Source organism: Bradysia coprophila, unplaced genomic scaffold (genome assembly GCF_014529535.1).
Source record: "Bradysia coprophila strain Holo2 unplaced genomic scaffold, BU_Bcop_v1 contig_350, whole genome shotgun sequence".
Lineage (NCBI taxonomy): Eukaryota > Metazoa > Arthropoda > Insecta > Diptera > Sciaridae > Bradysia > Bradysia coprophila.
In genome coordinates, this window is record NW_023503608.1 from 10,931,913 (window position 1) to 10,946,895 (window position 14,983).

General features: G+C 34.6%; 1 protein-coding gene across 3 annotated transcripts in view; it reads left to right on the forward strand.

Moving 5' to 3' along the window:
* LOC119080972 (Down syndrome cell adhesion molecule-like protein Dscam2) overlaps positions 1–14,829 on the forward strand; it is a 58,576-nt gene extending 43,747 nt beyond the window's left edge. The window contains exons 23-37 of one of the 3 annotated variants that reach the window (XM_037189613.1): positions 28–473; positions 569–895; positions 955–1,101; positions 1,165–1,317; positions 1,376–1,470; positions 1,529–1,948; positions 6,259–6,813; positions 7,000–7,075; positions 7,136–7,206; positions 7,265–7,340; positions 10,386–10,553; positions 10,615–10,839; positions 10,994–11,143; positions 11,204–11,375; positions 11,453–14,829. In XM_037189613.1, coding sequence (XP_037045508.1) covers positions 28–473; positions 569–895; positions 955–1,101; positions 1,165–1,317; positions 1,376–1,470; positions 1,529–1,948; positions 6,259–6,813; positions 7,000–7,075; positions 7,136–7,206; positions 7,265–7,340; positions 10,386–10,553; positions 10,615–10,839; positions 10,994–11,143; positions 11,204–11,375; positions 11,453–11,600 — 3,229 coding nt within the window. In that variant the 3' untranslated portion in view covers positions 11,601–14,829. Of the gene's footprint in view, positions 1–27; positions 474–568; positions 896–954; positions 1,102–1,164; positions 1,318–1,375; positions 1,471–1,528; positions 1,949–6,258; positions 6,814–6,999; positions 7,076–7,135; positions 7,207–7,264; positions 7,341–10,385; positions 10,554–10,614; positions 10,840–10,993; positions 11,144–11,203; positions 11,386–11,452 lie in introns of those variants that run through there. The other 2 variants (XM_037189614.1, XM_037189615.1) reach the window with 2 other exon arrangements.
* Positions 14,830–14,983: the final 154 nt, after the last annotated feature.

Sequence of the window (14,983 nt, forward strand, 5' to 3'; positions counted from 1 at the left end):
TAATGATGTCAAATCTTTTCCATTTAGATACACAATCAGAGAGCAAGTGCTGGATGACGGTATGGTCTCCGAACTTGGAATATCACACACGTATCGGCAAGATACCGGCATGTACATTTGCCAGGCTAGTAATGCATTCGGTCAAGATGAAATGTCGATGCATTTGATAGTACAAGAAGTTCCCGAACAGCCGAAAAATCTTCGAATAAACGCACAACAATCACGTAGTCTTCAATTGACGTGGAGTCAACCGTTCGCTGGAAATAGTCCAATCGAAGAATATCATGTTCAATATAAGGTTATAACCGACACTTGGCAAACGGCCGAACGAATATCTGTGACTGGATCGCAAACTGTTGTCAACATTAATAATTTACATCCTGCAAAGGCATACCACATTCGAATGGCTGCTGAAAATAAACTGGGCTCGTCAGAGTTTTCGGAAATAGTTCAAATAACTACGTTGGAAGAAGGTAGGTTTCATTTCTTCGAAAAAATGTTTCTTGAAGCCGCTTGTATTAGAGAGACTAAGAGAACTTACAATTTTAAATAAAATCAATGTTTCCAGTGCCTTCTGGTCCTCCCCTCAACGTTAGAGGCGAGGCAAAAAGTTCAACTGAAATTTTTCTCATTTGGGATTCCCCTGACAAAGAAGACTGGAATGGCAATTTACTAGGATATTATGTGGGTTACCAAATGACCGCCAGCATTGACGATGTTGGTCCCACTCAGGGCTTTAATTTCAAAACCGTGGAAGTACGGTCGCATTTCGGCGGAGAGACACTACTTCAAAACTTGAATAAATACACGCAATATAGTATAGTGGTACAGGCATACACAAGCCAAGGCAGCGGTCCACCGAGTAAAGAGATTTTAGTTAGCTCATTGGAGGACGGTAATTTGAAATGAAGTTCGGAAAAGAATCGGCTGAAAATAATTGTAAATTATTTACAGTGCCATCTTACCCACCGGAGACTCCAAAGTGTGATGTACTTAGTTCGACGTCGATTTATATAACTTGGTCACCTCCTCCTGTCGAAGGTCAAAATGGTAAAATTAAGGGGTACAGAGTGTCTTATATATCAACTGATGAAATTTATGGTAAAAAATTGAAAGTGTAACGTGACTTTCAGTATGTCAATGAAACCATTTCAAAATTTTCAGAAACTGATCCTCATGTTGTGAAATCAACCAATCAATATCTTACTGTAGAGAATCTAAAGAAGTATACCAATTACAGTGTCACAGTGTTAGCTTATACGAAAATGGGTGACGGAGTAAAAACGAAACCGTTTTTCTGTCGAACACACGAAGATGGTAAGGGGGTGGTTTTCCCGAGCTCTGTTTCGCATTTTAAAATAATTTACTCTTCAAGTTCCATCGGCACCGCAAGACATCAAAGCCATTCCAGCATCGAATGCAAAAGTAATTATATCATGGCTGCCGCCGAAAAATCGAAATGGCGACATTGTAAGAAAATTTGACCTCTCAGTCTTGAGCACGTTCCCAATTTACTTTGATATTTCAGTCTGGATACACATTTTACATGTCCGTGTTGGACGGTGGACGTGACGAAGGTATTCACAAGAGAGTGTTAGGTCCACTTGCTGATACACACGAAACACAACGACTCCAGGACGGTGCAACGTATCAATTTTGGCTAACTGCGCTGACAAAAATCGGCGAAGGTGAAAAGACGAAGGTCATTACAGTTCCTCCAAATAACAAAGTTCCTGCCAGAATTGTATCGTTCAGTCGTAATATCATCACCCCGTGGAAAGAGAATTTGGTGCTACCATGCCGAAAGGTTGGCGTGCCAGCACCGGTTACAATTTGGCGACAAGATGGACAGCCCATGGAAACAAGTAGTCGGAAAACAATCGCTAAAAATGGAACGTTATATGTTAAAGATGCCCAGTATTTGGACAGTGGAAATTACACTTGTGCCGTAAGTAGCAGAAATTTTGAATATTTCTCAAATGTTTATTCCCTTGACTGAAAGTCAGGGTCTTACACCAGAAAATACCGAAAATGTGGGTAACAAAAAGGTTCACTGTGATTGAAAAGTATGAAATGCTATGAAAAACGTTAAATGTGGGTAACAAAAAATCGTTGAGGGCACGATAACTTGAGTAATTTTTAACCAATTTGGATGATTCTTTTTTTCAAATACGTGGAATTAAAATCCCGAGGCTAAGTTCGAAGATGGGACTAAGGATCTGGAAGGTATCCGAGAAAAACGGGATTTTATACTGTTGATTATAGCCTAAATTAAAAAAGATTACTTTGATGAAATTTGATTTTGTTGCGTAGTGTGTGTAAATCGTATAAGTATGTTTTCGATAATGTGCATGAAACAAGTAGGAAGAAAAATTTCGTCACTACATGCCCACGCCCAGCCTCTAACCGGTAAACATCTCTTGTTAGTGTACTGCTAACAACTTGATAGTTGACTATCAAATTTGATAGTTGACTATCAAATTTGATAGTTGACTAACAACTTGATAGTTGACTAACAAATTTAATGCGTCTACTACCAAAGAAAGATGTTTTTTTTACTCAATGTCTTACGGCAGAAAATGCCCTGAGCACACTATGATTGAAAAGTGTAGGAAATTTTGTGAAAAACGTTAAATGTAACCATCATTTTTTGTAGGCAATATAAGATAAGTCATTCTCAACTAATTTTTGAATTTTTTTTTAAATTCATTACTCCAATTATCAAACAAAATATGTTACAACTCCCATACGAGTGCGAGGTTTGCGGCCAGAGCGAAGCGAGGGCCGTAATTCTCACGAGTCTTAATAATTCCCTTGACTGAAAGTCAGGGTCTTACACCAGAAAATACCGAAATATGTGGGTGACAAAAAAGTTCACTATGATTGAAAATGTATGAAATGGTATGAAAAACGTTAAATGTGGGTGACAAAAAATCATTGAAGGCACGATAACTTGAGTAATTCTCAAGCAATTTGGATGAATATTTTTTTTAAATATGTGGAATTAAAATCTCGAGGCTAAGTTCGAAGATGGGCAATGTGGGACGAAGGATCTGGAAGCTATCCAGGAAAAACAGGATTTTACACTGTTGATTATAGCCTCAATCGAAAAAGATTACTTTGATGAAATTTGATTTGGTTGCGTAGTGTGTGTAAATCGTATAAGTATGTTCTCGATAGAGTTTATTTAATAAGTGGAAAGAACAATTCCATCAGTCGATGTCCAGCTTTGAACCGGTAAACATCTCCTGCTAGCCAATTATCAAATTTATAGTCAACTATCAAATTTGATAGTTGACTATCAACTTGATAGTTGACTATCAAATTTGATAGTTGACTATCAAATTTGATAGTTGACTATCAACTTGATAGTTGACTATCAAATTTGATAGTTGACTAACGACTTGAAAATTGACTATCAAATTTGATAGTTGACTAACAACTTGATAGTTGACTATCAAATTTGATAGTTGACTATCAGATTTGATAGTTGACTATCAAATTTGATAATTGACTAACAACTTGATAGTTGACTAACAACTTGATAGTTGACTATCAAATTTGATAGTTGATTAACAACTTGATAGTTGACTAACAAATTTAATGCGTCTACTACCAAAGAAAGATGTTTTTTTACTCAAGGTCTTACGGCAGAAAAATTTCATGAGCACACTATGATTGAAAAGTGTAGGAAATTTTATGAAAAACGTTAAATGTAACCATCATTCTTTGTAGGCAATATAAGATATAAGTCATTCTCAACAAATTTCTGAATATTTTTTTTAAATTCATTATTCCAACAATCAAACAAAATATGTTACAACTCCCATACGAGTGGAAAGTTTGCGGCCAGAGCGAAGCGAGGGCCGTAATTCTCACGAGTCGTAATAATTTTATGGGATATTATATTCGACCAATAGAAAAATTCAATTTTACTGATAAAAATAATAAAATACCGATAGAAATGTGGTACATGTCGCTGGCACCTCTTCAGTAAATCAGTAAAAAGTAAAAAAAAAAGTGTCTTTGCTTCACTCTTTGTCGATTTCCTAGCGAATTCATCCTTTTACAAAATGTAACGAGAAGGCGTTTTGTTCGTTCCAAGGGAATTCATCCTTTTACAAAATGTAACTTAAAGACGTTTTGTTCGTTCCTAGGGAAATTCATCCTTCTACGAAATGTAACTTAAAGACGTTTTGTCAATCCCTCACTTTTGTCGTTTTCTGAATCGACAAAAGTGAAGAAACGAAAAAAAAATAATTAATTTATCGGTCGTTTATTACCATCCACATTTTATTCACGAGTGACGGTTTTGTAAAATACCGGGGGACTTCCTTTTTGTACAAAACTGTAAGAGAAGAACATCTATCTTTTTTTTTAAATTTTTTACCAAAGTGAAAGAGTTGTCTCATCGTTCCATATTTGTAAAACTTCGCATCTACTCTGATTAAATGCGACAAAATGGCAATCAAACAGAATAATAGATAGCTCATACGAGTGGGAAGTTTGCGGCCAGAGCGAAGCGAGGGCCGTAAATCACACGAGTCGCATTTTATTTACGATTTGTGTGGTTGATTGAAAATCTTTCTGCAAATTTATAAGAAAAATCAGAACTCAAAGATCATTCGGTCTTCGAAGGTTTATTTGAAGAACTTTTTCTGTCAAATTTCGTTGTCATGTTTAGAGTAATCGATATATTAAATGTAGGCATTTTTATCAGTGATGCTTCGGAAGTTCAACAATGAAATTGGTCAAAAATATATTGAAAAAATTGTCAGTCAAGGGACCTGACCCGCCCAAAAGGTGGGACCTAGTTTTATGGGATATTATATTCAACCGATAGAAAAATTCAATTTTACCGATAAAAAATAATAAAATACCGATAGAAATGTGGTACATGTCGCTTGACCCTCTTCAGTAAATCAGTAAAAAGTAAAAAAAAAATGTCTTTCCTTCACACTTTGTCGATTTTGGAAATAAAAAGCCAAGGCGGCTCGTTCCTAGCGAATTCATCCTTCAACGAAATGTAATGAGAACGCGTTTTTTCCGTTCCTAGGGAATTCATCCTTTTACAAAATGTAACGAGAAGGTTTTTGTTCGTTCGAAAGGAATTCATCCTTCTACGAAATGTAACTTAAAAACAAAGCGAAAAGAGTACTCTCATCGTTCCACATTCGTAAAACTTCTCATCAACTCTGATTAAATTTGACAAAATGGCAATCAAACAGAATAATAGATAGCTCATTCGAGTGGGAAGTTTGCGGAAGAAAAATGAGAACTCAAAGATCATTCGGTCTTCGAAGGTTTATTTGAAGAACTTTTTCTGTCAAATTTTGTTGTCATGTATAGAGTATTACTCTATTAGAGTAATCGATATATTAAATGTAGGCATTTGTATCACTGATGCTTCGGAAGTTCAACAATGACCCGCCCAAAAGGTGGGACCTAGTTAGTGATTACTGTTTTTGGCCCTGATACCAAAAATGCTGTAAAGTCTACATTGTCCATTAATAACCACTAGCATATGACCAGTATTTATTATCGGGTCTTATCTATTACTTCCATCGATCTAAGTATCTTTAATCTGTTAATTTCAAATCTTGTACTTCAATTTTCTTAACATGCATAAAGGACCATATTTCCCAGAGCTTGTTATTATTTCTGTATCGATAACAGATGAATAGTCGTATGTGACAGGTTAATGATGTACATTGAGCGCTCCAATTGATATTTTCAATACCCTCCCTAGCAACCAAACTACAATTATTAAGGTGGTAAATACGTTTATGAATCACTGCTACTTTGTTCGCTGGTGTTGTTGTTGTTGTTTTGAAGCCATATTAAAAATCAGCGTTTCTCAAACTTATTTTCCCCCCTAAAGCGATTTTTTGAGAGAGTTTGGATGCTAGAGAGAGTATTGATATTTTGCATGATGACTTGATTTATTTTACGAGTTTAAAGCGAGCGAAAAAAAAAATTGTTTGTATTTCGAGTTTTCAAAATTGTTGATATACAAATCGCTATAGTGTGACGTCATATTTTCCACAAATTGAACCTTTGCAAATAGTGAATTGTGTCATCAGTCAAACATTCAACAATAAAATCAAAATCTTTGCGAAATAATATCTCGCGCACCAAGTTTTGAAATGTTCATTTTTTCAGCATAGGGCCAATTTTCCCTTACGAGCGTAGCGAGATGATAATATACCCTCAATGCATACTTTTACCTTCTTTATCCTCACTCTTATTAACTTTTAGGTTGAAAATGTTTGGGGAAAAGATGAAATTATTTACCAACTGCTCGTACTGGTACCGCCCGATCCACCAATATTGTCCGTAGTAAATTCATATACCGACAGTTTGGAACTGGAATGGTTGGACAATCGTAACGGTGGCAGCTTAATATTGGGCTATGTGATTAACTACAAACGCGACAATGGTGACTGGGAGGAGCTGCAGATCGACTCCAAGACCAATTCACATTTACTGGGCAATCTGTGGTGCGGTACGCGATATCAGCTGTACATAACTGCTTACAATAAAATTGGAACCGGTCTTCCATGCGACATCGTCAATTCGTTCACTAAAGGAAATGTACCTGTGCAACCGAAGCATTCGCAAATGATAACAAACAATTCAACCAGTGTGACATGTTGGCTGGATTCATGGGGTGACGGTGGATGTGGAATTTTATATTTTGTCATTGAAAGTAAACCATATGCAAGATCACAATGGAATATGGTGGCCAATCATATAGCTCCTACTGAGCGAATATTTACGGTTGGCGACTTGCAGCCGGGGACGAGGTATCAGGTAAGTGTTTTTCCGGCGACCAAAACTGTTCACCATAATTTTTCAAGCTATTAAATTTTCATCAAATCAAAAAAATGAAAACTTTTGTCTGCCATTTAACATACGATTTATTGCACACAAGAGCAAAATATAATCGCTTGTCCAGCGTAGTTTACAAAACTTTTTTTTTTCTCTTTCCCTATAAAGCTTAAAGTTACTGCCCACAATAATGCTGGCTTCACGACATCAGTTTATAATTTCACAACTCTAACACCTCAGGGAAGTAAGTAACTCTCTGCTGTAGTTGTATTGGATAAACAAACTAATGAATTATTTTCAATAGTTTTATACAACTCCGATCACACTAATCCTGTATCTCACATGGGAGAAAGTTCATTTTATGCAAATTTTAAGGTAAACAGGTAAAATGTTTTGTACATTTTCCACTCAGGCTAAGTGCTTTTATTTACAGGTTCTCATCCCAATATGTTTATCAATTCTTATTTTACTGGGCCTTATAGCTGTAGTTCTAATTATACGTAAAAGAAGTAAGTGTCTACCGATATACTGCATTACATTTTTGTATACAACGATAACCCATTTTGTTGCGTAGTTCAAAGTTTTTGCTTCATAAAATGCTAATTTTCTGAAAGTTTTGTACCAATAATGATTGTTTTGTTTACACTCTGGGGGACGAATGTTAATACTTTTCAACAGACAACAACAACAGACTCACAATATAATTTTCATCGGAACGCTATTTTATTTTGGTAGTTTTGTACGCAAGCCCGGGATGGCCATAGTATGAAGTCTGGCGATTCCCGAAGTGCTTTTTGGATTTTTGTATAAAACATAGCTAACGCCGACCCGTACGAAACACCTATTCGTATCAAAAGCCTTTATTGTGAAACTCTTCATTTCTTTTACTTCATTCTCTACTGAAAAGCTATTCGCCCTTTAAAATCACTTACATTATCTTTCTTTGCCTTGTTAGCATATACAAATAAATTGCCGGAGGCAATATAGACAGCCCCGTACGAAGTCAACTTTCATAAATTCCTATTTAAACAGCTATATACCGCTATATTTACCTATATTTTCCTATAAATAAACATTTCACAGATGAATATGCTATTATATAGCTCTATATGCCTGTATATAGCTCAATATAGGTGAATATAGATATATATATATATATATATAGATGTCCATATATGGAATGCCTGAAACTCCCCACACACATAACAAATTATTTCCATGTTAACAGAAACACTCTAAGTACCATTTTTCCCAATATATATCACTTTTATTAAAATCCAATATGGCCACCGGCAGCCATTTTGTTAGGAGACCGGAAATTTTACCGACGCTTTACATTCGTTAATACCTTTCAAACAAAAAAAAATTCATGAAATTTGGTCAAAATTTACTCGAGATATTGACAAAATACTCCACGTTCACTGTACGGCCGAGTAGCCAGATAAGAGCTCACTCCAAGAGACCTAGCTCACGCTCCGGAGAACATAATTTCAAAAACTTTTTTTTCAATACCTATCTAATAAAGCTAAAACAGACGAAATATGTTGAAATGTGGCCGACCTACAAGCAAAAACTGCTTGCCGCCCTGTGCCTGTTTCACACCAGATAACCAGATAACTCACGAGTCGGTCATCCGATTTCCATAAACTTTTTTTTTGTCGATCGGTAAATACCTTTTTTTTGACGTATCAGTTACAAGTGTAACGTTTGAATGTCCGGAGATATCTTCGAAAAACCGTAAAGCACTTATTGGGCCACAGCTCGGGAAGGGTCGATCCAAAATCACTCATCTTCGGACTTAGCCTGTCTTCTGACATTACCAAACGGGAAAAAAAAGAATTTTCAAAATCGGATGCGTTTTACTCAAGTTATCGTGCAGACGGACAGACGGACAGACAGACAGACGGACAGACGGACTTTTTTTTCACTGATTTGGCATCTCTAGACAACCACAATAGGTTTCCCCTTACTCAGGGAGTCCAATTCGACGTGTTACGGACGTATGCGTAAACGCATAAGACCCCAGTACTTCGTACGGGTCTAAAAATTTCAGTTTAGGAGGCCTTTACAAATGAGTTGTATGTATATGTCGAAGGGATTTCAGATCCTGCTTCTACAGCAACACAATTTTCTTTATTGGGATAACTTTGGTTAGGACATACATATTTCTATTTTCAAACGAAAACGGTTTTTGCCACTCTTTCAAACTGTGAGGTGATATCATAGCATGTTTATAATAAGACATTCTTCTTTAGCGTTGACATATATATCAATCCAGGGATGGGGTACTCTAACATAGGTTTATGACAATCGTTCAACAATCCTTAACAGAGTTGTCAATCTTCCCTTAGTCATCTTTCTGTTTCCATGTAGAGATTATTTTGACTATCGAGCTTTGCATTTAATAATGCTTTTCAAAAATACCACGTATCGACAACAGAAAACGTATTTTCCTAACGCATGCTGAAAGGTTTTTTTTAGCGAATGAACCGGAGGGAGATGAGTTCTGAAATCAAATTAGCTATGAAACTCTTTCAGCACATGTCAGGATTCCGCACTCAGGAACAATGCTTTTCCTAAACGATGTTGGAAATACGCGAGGAAGTCGTGATATTTTAACACTAGTACAGAAAAGAAGATGACCAGCTTCGACGAAATATGTCATGTCCGCATGTATAAGTCTAGCGAATTATAAATAAAATGAAAGTTCATTTTCATTGCTAATAATAATTGTTCAATGATATTTATACCTTAATTAAAGAAAGCACTTGACTCCTACGAGACATTACTAAACTGATCTAATCTGAAACAGTTTCCTACGTACAACATTTTTCATACCTAGGACCCGAAAAGTGCGACTTCGTCGCACTTTTTCTCCGTCCAATATGAAGAATACTATTCGCACCACGGACCACGGGTCTAGAAACTTCTCACACGCTAAAAAAGACTTTTAGTCCTAGGTATGAAATGTACTATTTCGAACATCGGCCACTTTTTTGTATTTAATAATTACGTTTGTTGGTGAACTGGTTGCATTTCCTAATAACAAAAATGTCATATGTGATAATTATAGAATCTTTGAGACTTCCTTTGATCTAGCAGACTAATACATGATCTATCACTTCTTCGGTTTTATATAAATTTTCAGTTTGAGGGTTTTAATGATCCTCAATTTTCGCATAGCAGACCACAATTAAATAGTTTTAAAATGAAGCTCAAATGTAAAACTTCCAGGAAGTTGCAAAGCTTATCGTTAGATTTTTTTAAAATGGGTAGATGTTGCCAATCTGCACCTAAGCCTTAGATGGGCCTTTTTTGAGTTGAAATCTAGTACATGTTTTACTAATTGCCAGGTTTAATCTCACCCACCTTTTGTATAGGGTATACTTAGCCATAGTTAAATGAACAATTGAATGAATGGAAATTATCTGGAACGAACTATGAATCTTAGTGCTTTAAAAGAAACTATTGCAAAAATGGTTTCATAACTGTAACCCGCATATGTTCGCATTGTTCTAAAACCTAACACAATTTTAAACACTTTAAACTTAAAGAAATTTCATCACAAAACCGTTTACCATCGTCGTCCATGTCGGATTCACCATCGTTAGCTAATTTACAAAACAAACAAAATCGGGATCAACAATATCATGCGGTCCGTTGTCAGAGCAATCGGAACAGTAATTCAAACGATTCGGGCAGTTTCAAAGCTGAAGGGAATGGTATGTCAATTAACATTGTGTAAACGAATTTTAAAACGGTTCCATTCACATCGTCGTTCAGAATACATCGAAGACATTTGTCCATACGCAACATTTCAACTGAACAAACAAACGTACAGCGAAAGTTCATATAGCGGTAATGTTTACAGTGGTCCATATCATTCAGTGCGCGGCTCCTTCGTATACCACGACGTGAAACCAGATGGATACCAACGAGAAGAGCCGGAATACACAAAAGTACGACGAAAAGGCAATCGTCTGCGTGATCCGCATTCGGAAAGTCAAGGTAATGAAAGATGTTGTTCAACCGTCTTAAATAACCACATCATGCATTTTGTTGTCGCTTTTTATCACTGACCTAATTCGCACCAAATCAAAATTGCTAACCAAAAAACGAATTAAAAATTTTAAATCTTCAACAAAACGAAAACAAATTTTAGAGTCAGACAATCCGGGCTCAACAGATTCAGAAGTGAGGAAAATCCTAACACTTCACATACCAATTACAGAATACGATACGCTAGGCTCAGAATCAGATAATGAGGTATCATCCAGGGCTATTAATCAAGCCAAATATCGACCACAGAGAGGTTTGAAGTGCAATTTTGTTTAATATATTTTGAATTGTTACGAAGTGATTTTGAATGTAGATCCACAAGACGAGACGTCTTCGTCATCAGAAAATTCCCCGTCAAGCTTATCGCGAAAGTCGAAACCATCTTATCCTTCTAGAAAATCTGGTAAATCAGCGCAAAGTCTAGCCAAACGTCATGTACGAAGTTCAAGTGGATATTCCAGCCACAATGAGGAAACCACTTTTAGGTATGTGTAAATGGTGTGCTTTACCGACCAACTCTTCTTTTATTCGTCTGATATCTCAATTAAATCTAACGTTACAGTATATCAAACTATCCGAATTATGAGTCTCATATGCCACCTCCAGCACGATTTTCGGATACATCTGGCGAAAAGAAAACCTCTGCCAATTCGCCAAGAATTCGTTCCAATTCTAAATTGCAACGGGAGGCATTTCAAATTAATGTGTAAATTGATTTTACTAGCCACAACGTTCGTTTCGGTGCGAACGACGCGTGTAATTTAGTCTGCAATTTTGCAATTTTGTAAATTAGAAAGGAAAAAATATTATAAGAAATTTTGTTAATTAATTTTATAAATTAATTTTGTTGTTAAAATAATAGTTTTCGCCAATGCGTGCGTATTGCGTATTAAACTAATAAGTTGATGTCAACGATCTTTTGATACAATTTACGTTGTTACAGAAAACGAAAAGAATTTTTCGATAAATTTGTTTCGGTAAAATAGCAACTTTTTGTACTGGTTGGAAATGCAAAAGTTAGGAAATTTTACGGTAAATGTGGAGAATATGATCACTAAGGCGAAAAACAGGTGGGAAACGAATTACACTCATTAACAAAACTCTCACAAAAGAACATATGCACTTATCGATAAGGATTCACCTAACACATTCTCATATTAAAATTGCTATTGATAACATAATATAAGACTTTCTAAATTATATCCCACGGAAAATATCTGAGTTCAAGCGAACATAATTTGTTCAACGTTACCAGAAGTTTCAAAAATTTTTGTAACAAGTTTTGGGACTACAATCTTTCTATAGTCACTCACTGAGTTATGATTGGAGTTTATCCCATCGCTCGCTCATGTTCTAAAAGTGAACAATATTGGAGCATTGAAAAATTATCACCTCGTTGTTTCTGCTATCAAATGATACTCATTGAGAACCATGAACCATTTGATCATGTACGGGTATCGTTATACATCGTCGAATGTTTGATACTTCGGTTGTTTTGGATTAATGTCGACATTGCGGACTTTAAACAGTAGCTTGGGTCGATTTAACCTTTTTTATTTCTATCCAAAAATCACAACGTTCCATGACCGTCAGAGCCCCCTGATCATTTTCTAGAAAAAAAAAACTTTGTTTTTTAAGGGTACCGCTCGAGCAATTTTTGAGTAGGATTCACTATCAATAAAATGCAAATTTCTTCGATCCAATTTTCAAAAAGTCTTTTATTTTGAATTCCTGAGATTTCCTTTCAAAGTTAAACAACTTTTCGCAGGGAACAAAATTTCTACTTCGGAGGGCTGAACGTCTACAATTTGTCGCTATTCTCATTGTACCCATCGGAAAATGTTTCCATCCATACTATAAATGTTTGAAAAATCCCTTACACGTAAATAATGCTCTACTCAAAAATTGTTTGGTCGGTACACTTGAAACATAAAATTAAAAAAAAGTGCATCTAGAAAATGATCATGGGGCTCTGACGGTCATGGAATACTATGTGATTTTTGTATAAAAATCAAATTTTTTAAATCGATCCACCCTATTAACAGTGTTTGAGTCGTGCTATGCGTAAGTCTTGGCAAATGCTCCTTATCCTCATCATCACACTAATTAATTGCACCTTTCAGAAAATGAAGTGATGAACTACATGTCAAAACAAATGAAGTAGAAGATTTTGTCGCAAATACTGAGCAATACAACAAGTAGATGGAAATAACCGATTTAATTGATATACCGAGATACGTTTTCCGTGTGGAAACGTAGAGCAGTTTGACTGCGACAGTTCTTTCTGGATGCTAACTGTAAATTTTGTTCGCGACAATACGTATTTCACATGCCACTCATGTATCATCAGGTAGTTCTATATAATCAAACGCTTTCCGTTTCTATAATACGTTCAGTGAGACTCTGTTCCGACTTGGTTGGTCGATTTTTACACATTTACCAATGACTGGAAAGAAAATTGAATGGCCAAAAATTTAGTTCTAATTGTTAAAGCATCACATTCAATGTGAAAATATTTAGTGAAATGAGAGAATTTATGTAAAAAAAGTAAAAATGAACATATCTTAACGTTTATCGAATTTTTACCCTTTTTAGATTTAAAATTATTGAATGTAAATGAACTATATTAAAGGATTGAAATAATGAAAAAGAACTTGGTATGAATTTCAAGTCATGAAATCAAATATTTGTACGGAAACCACCATAACACACATACAAAAAAAAAATGGAACCTAAAATTGTATAAAAAATGGATGAAAGAACTTTTTTTTTATATAAAAACATCATTTAAATATGTAATGTAAATAAACGATGTTTATAGTAAATATAAATAATAATAAAAAATAATCGTAGTTGAGAATCGGGATAATGTGCCAATAATGATGATGATTATGATTATAAATAGAATTTATAGTGGATTGTTAATAAAAAAAAATAATTTTTAATCATCAGTTGATAAAATTTGATATAATGTGAGCAACTAGTATTTGATAATCACGTCTAACAATCCATTCAAAATATAGTTGATACAACAAGAAGAAGACAAGAAAATGGGAAATAAAAAATTATTTATGGAAATTATTCTCTGTGAACCAAAGGAATAAAACAACAGCACCACTAATGGGTAGAGTTTTTTCTTTCAACGTGAAATTAAAACACATAAAAAATAGAAACCTAAAAGCCTAAAATTTGTTTTAAAAACCAACAAAATATTTGAAGAAAATATTTTTGGTTTCTTCAGTTTAATGAAACTTTTGTTCTTTAGTAAAATGCACACAAAAATTCGTAATTAAACCACAAAAACATGTCTTTAAAAGTACTGGACGAAGTCTAACAATGTAAAGAAATAATTAAGTACATAAGTACGTGACACACTACACCCCCAAATTGAATAATAAATAAAAAGGAACAAAAATAAGTAAAAAAAAACCAAGTAAAATGACAATATGCAGCATAAAATAGCCGTTTTAATGATTTAGCTATTTGTTTTGCTCATTAATAGCCGGTAATAAAAACACTCACTCACTCACAGCTTCTAAACTTTATAAACAAACCAAAGAAACAGAAAATAAACCAAATCAACACTTTAATAATAGTAACTAAAAAACAAACAAAAGAAAATCTTGAACAACATAAAACACAAACAACTTTAATTAATCTTATTATAAATTAAATACGTTTGATAGCGATGGGAGGAATGTATTACACAAGAACTGATCCAAAAAAATGAATCTTATTTATAAAAACATTTTGATATTTTAAATAAATTTTATTAAAGAAAAAAAAACCAAAGAATCTAGTCAGAAAATGTCTACGAAAAGTAAAATTACTATAAACAAAAAAAAAATATTTTGTCAAAATAACTAATGGAAAATGATGCATAACTGTGTTAAAAAAAGAAAATAAATTAAGGTAAATTGGATTTAAAGGAAACAAAAAAAAACTGATAAACGATTGGAGAAATGCAAATAAATTTGTTGAAAATTAAACGGAATATTTTAGTTGAATATACCAAGAAAAGAAATTGGAGTCAAGTAAACCTTGTTGAACCAGGCAGGTTACGTGAATATGAAAGAGACAATTATCTCTACAC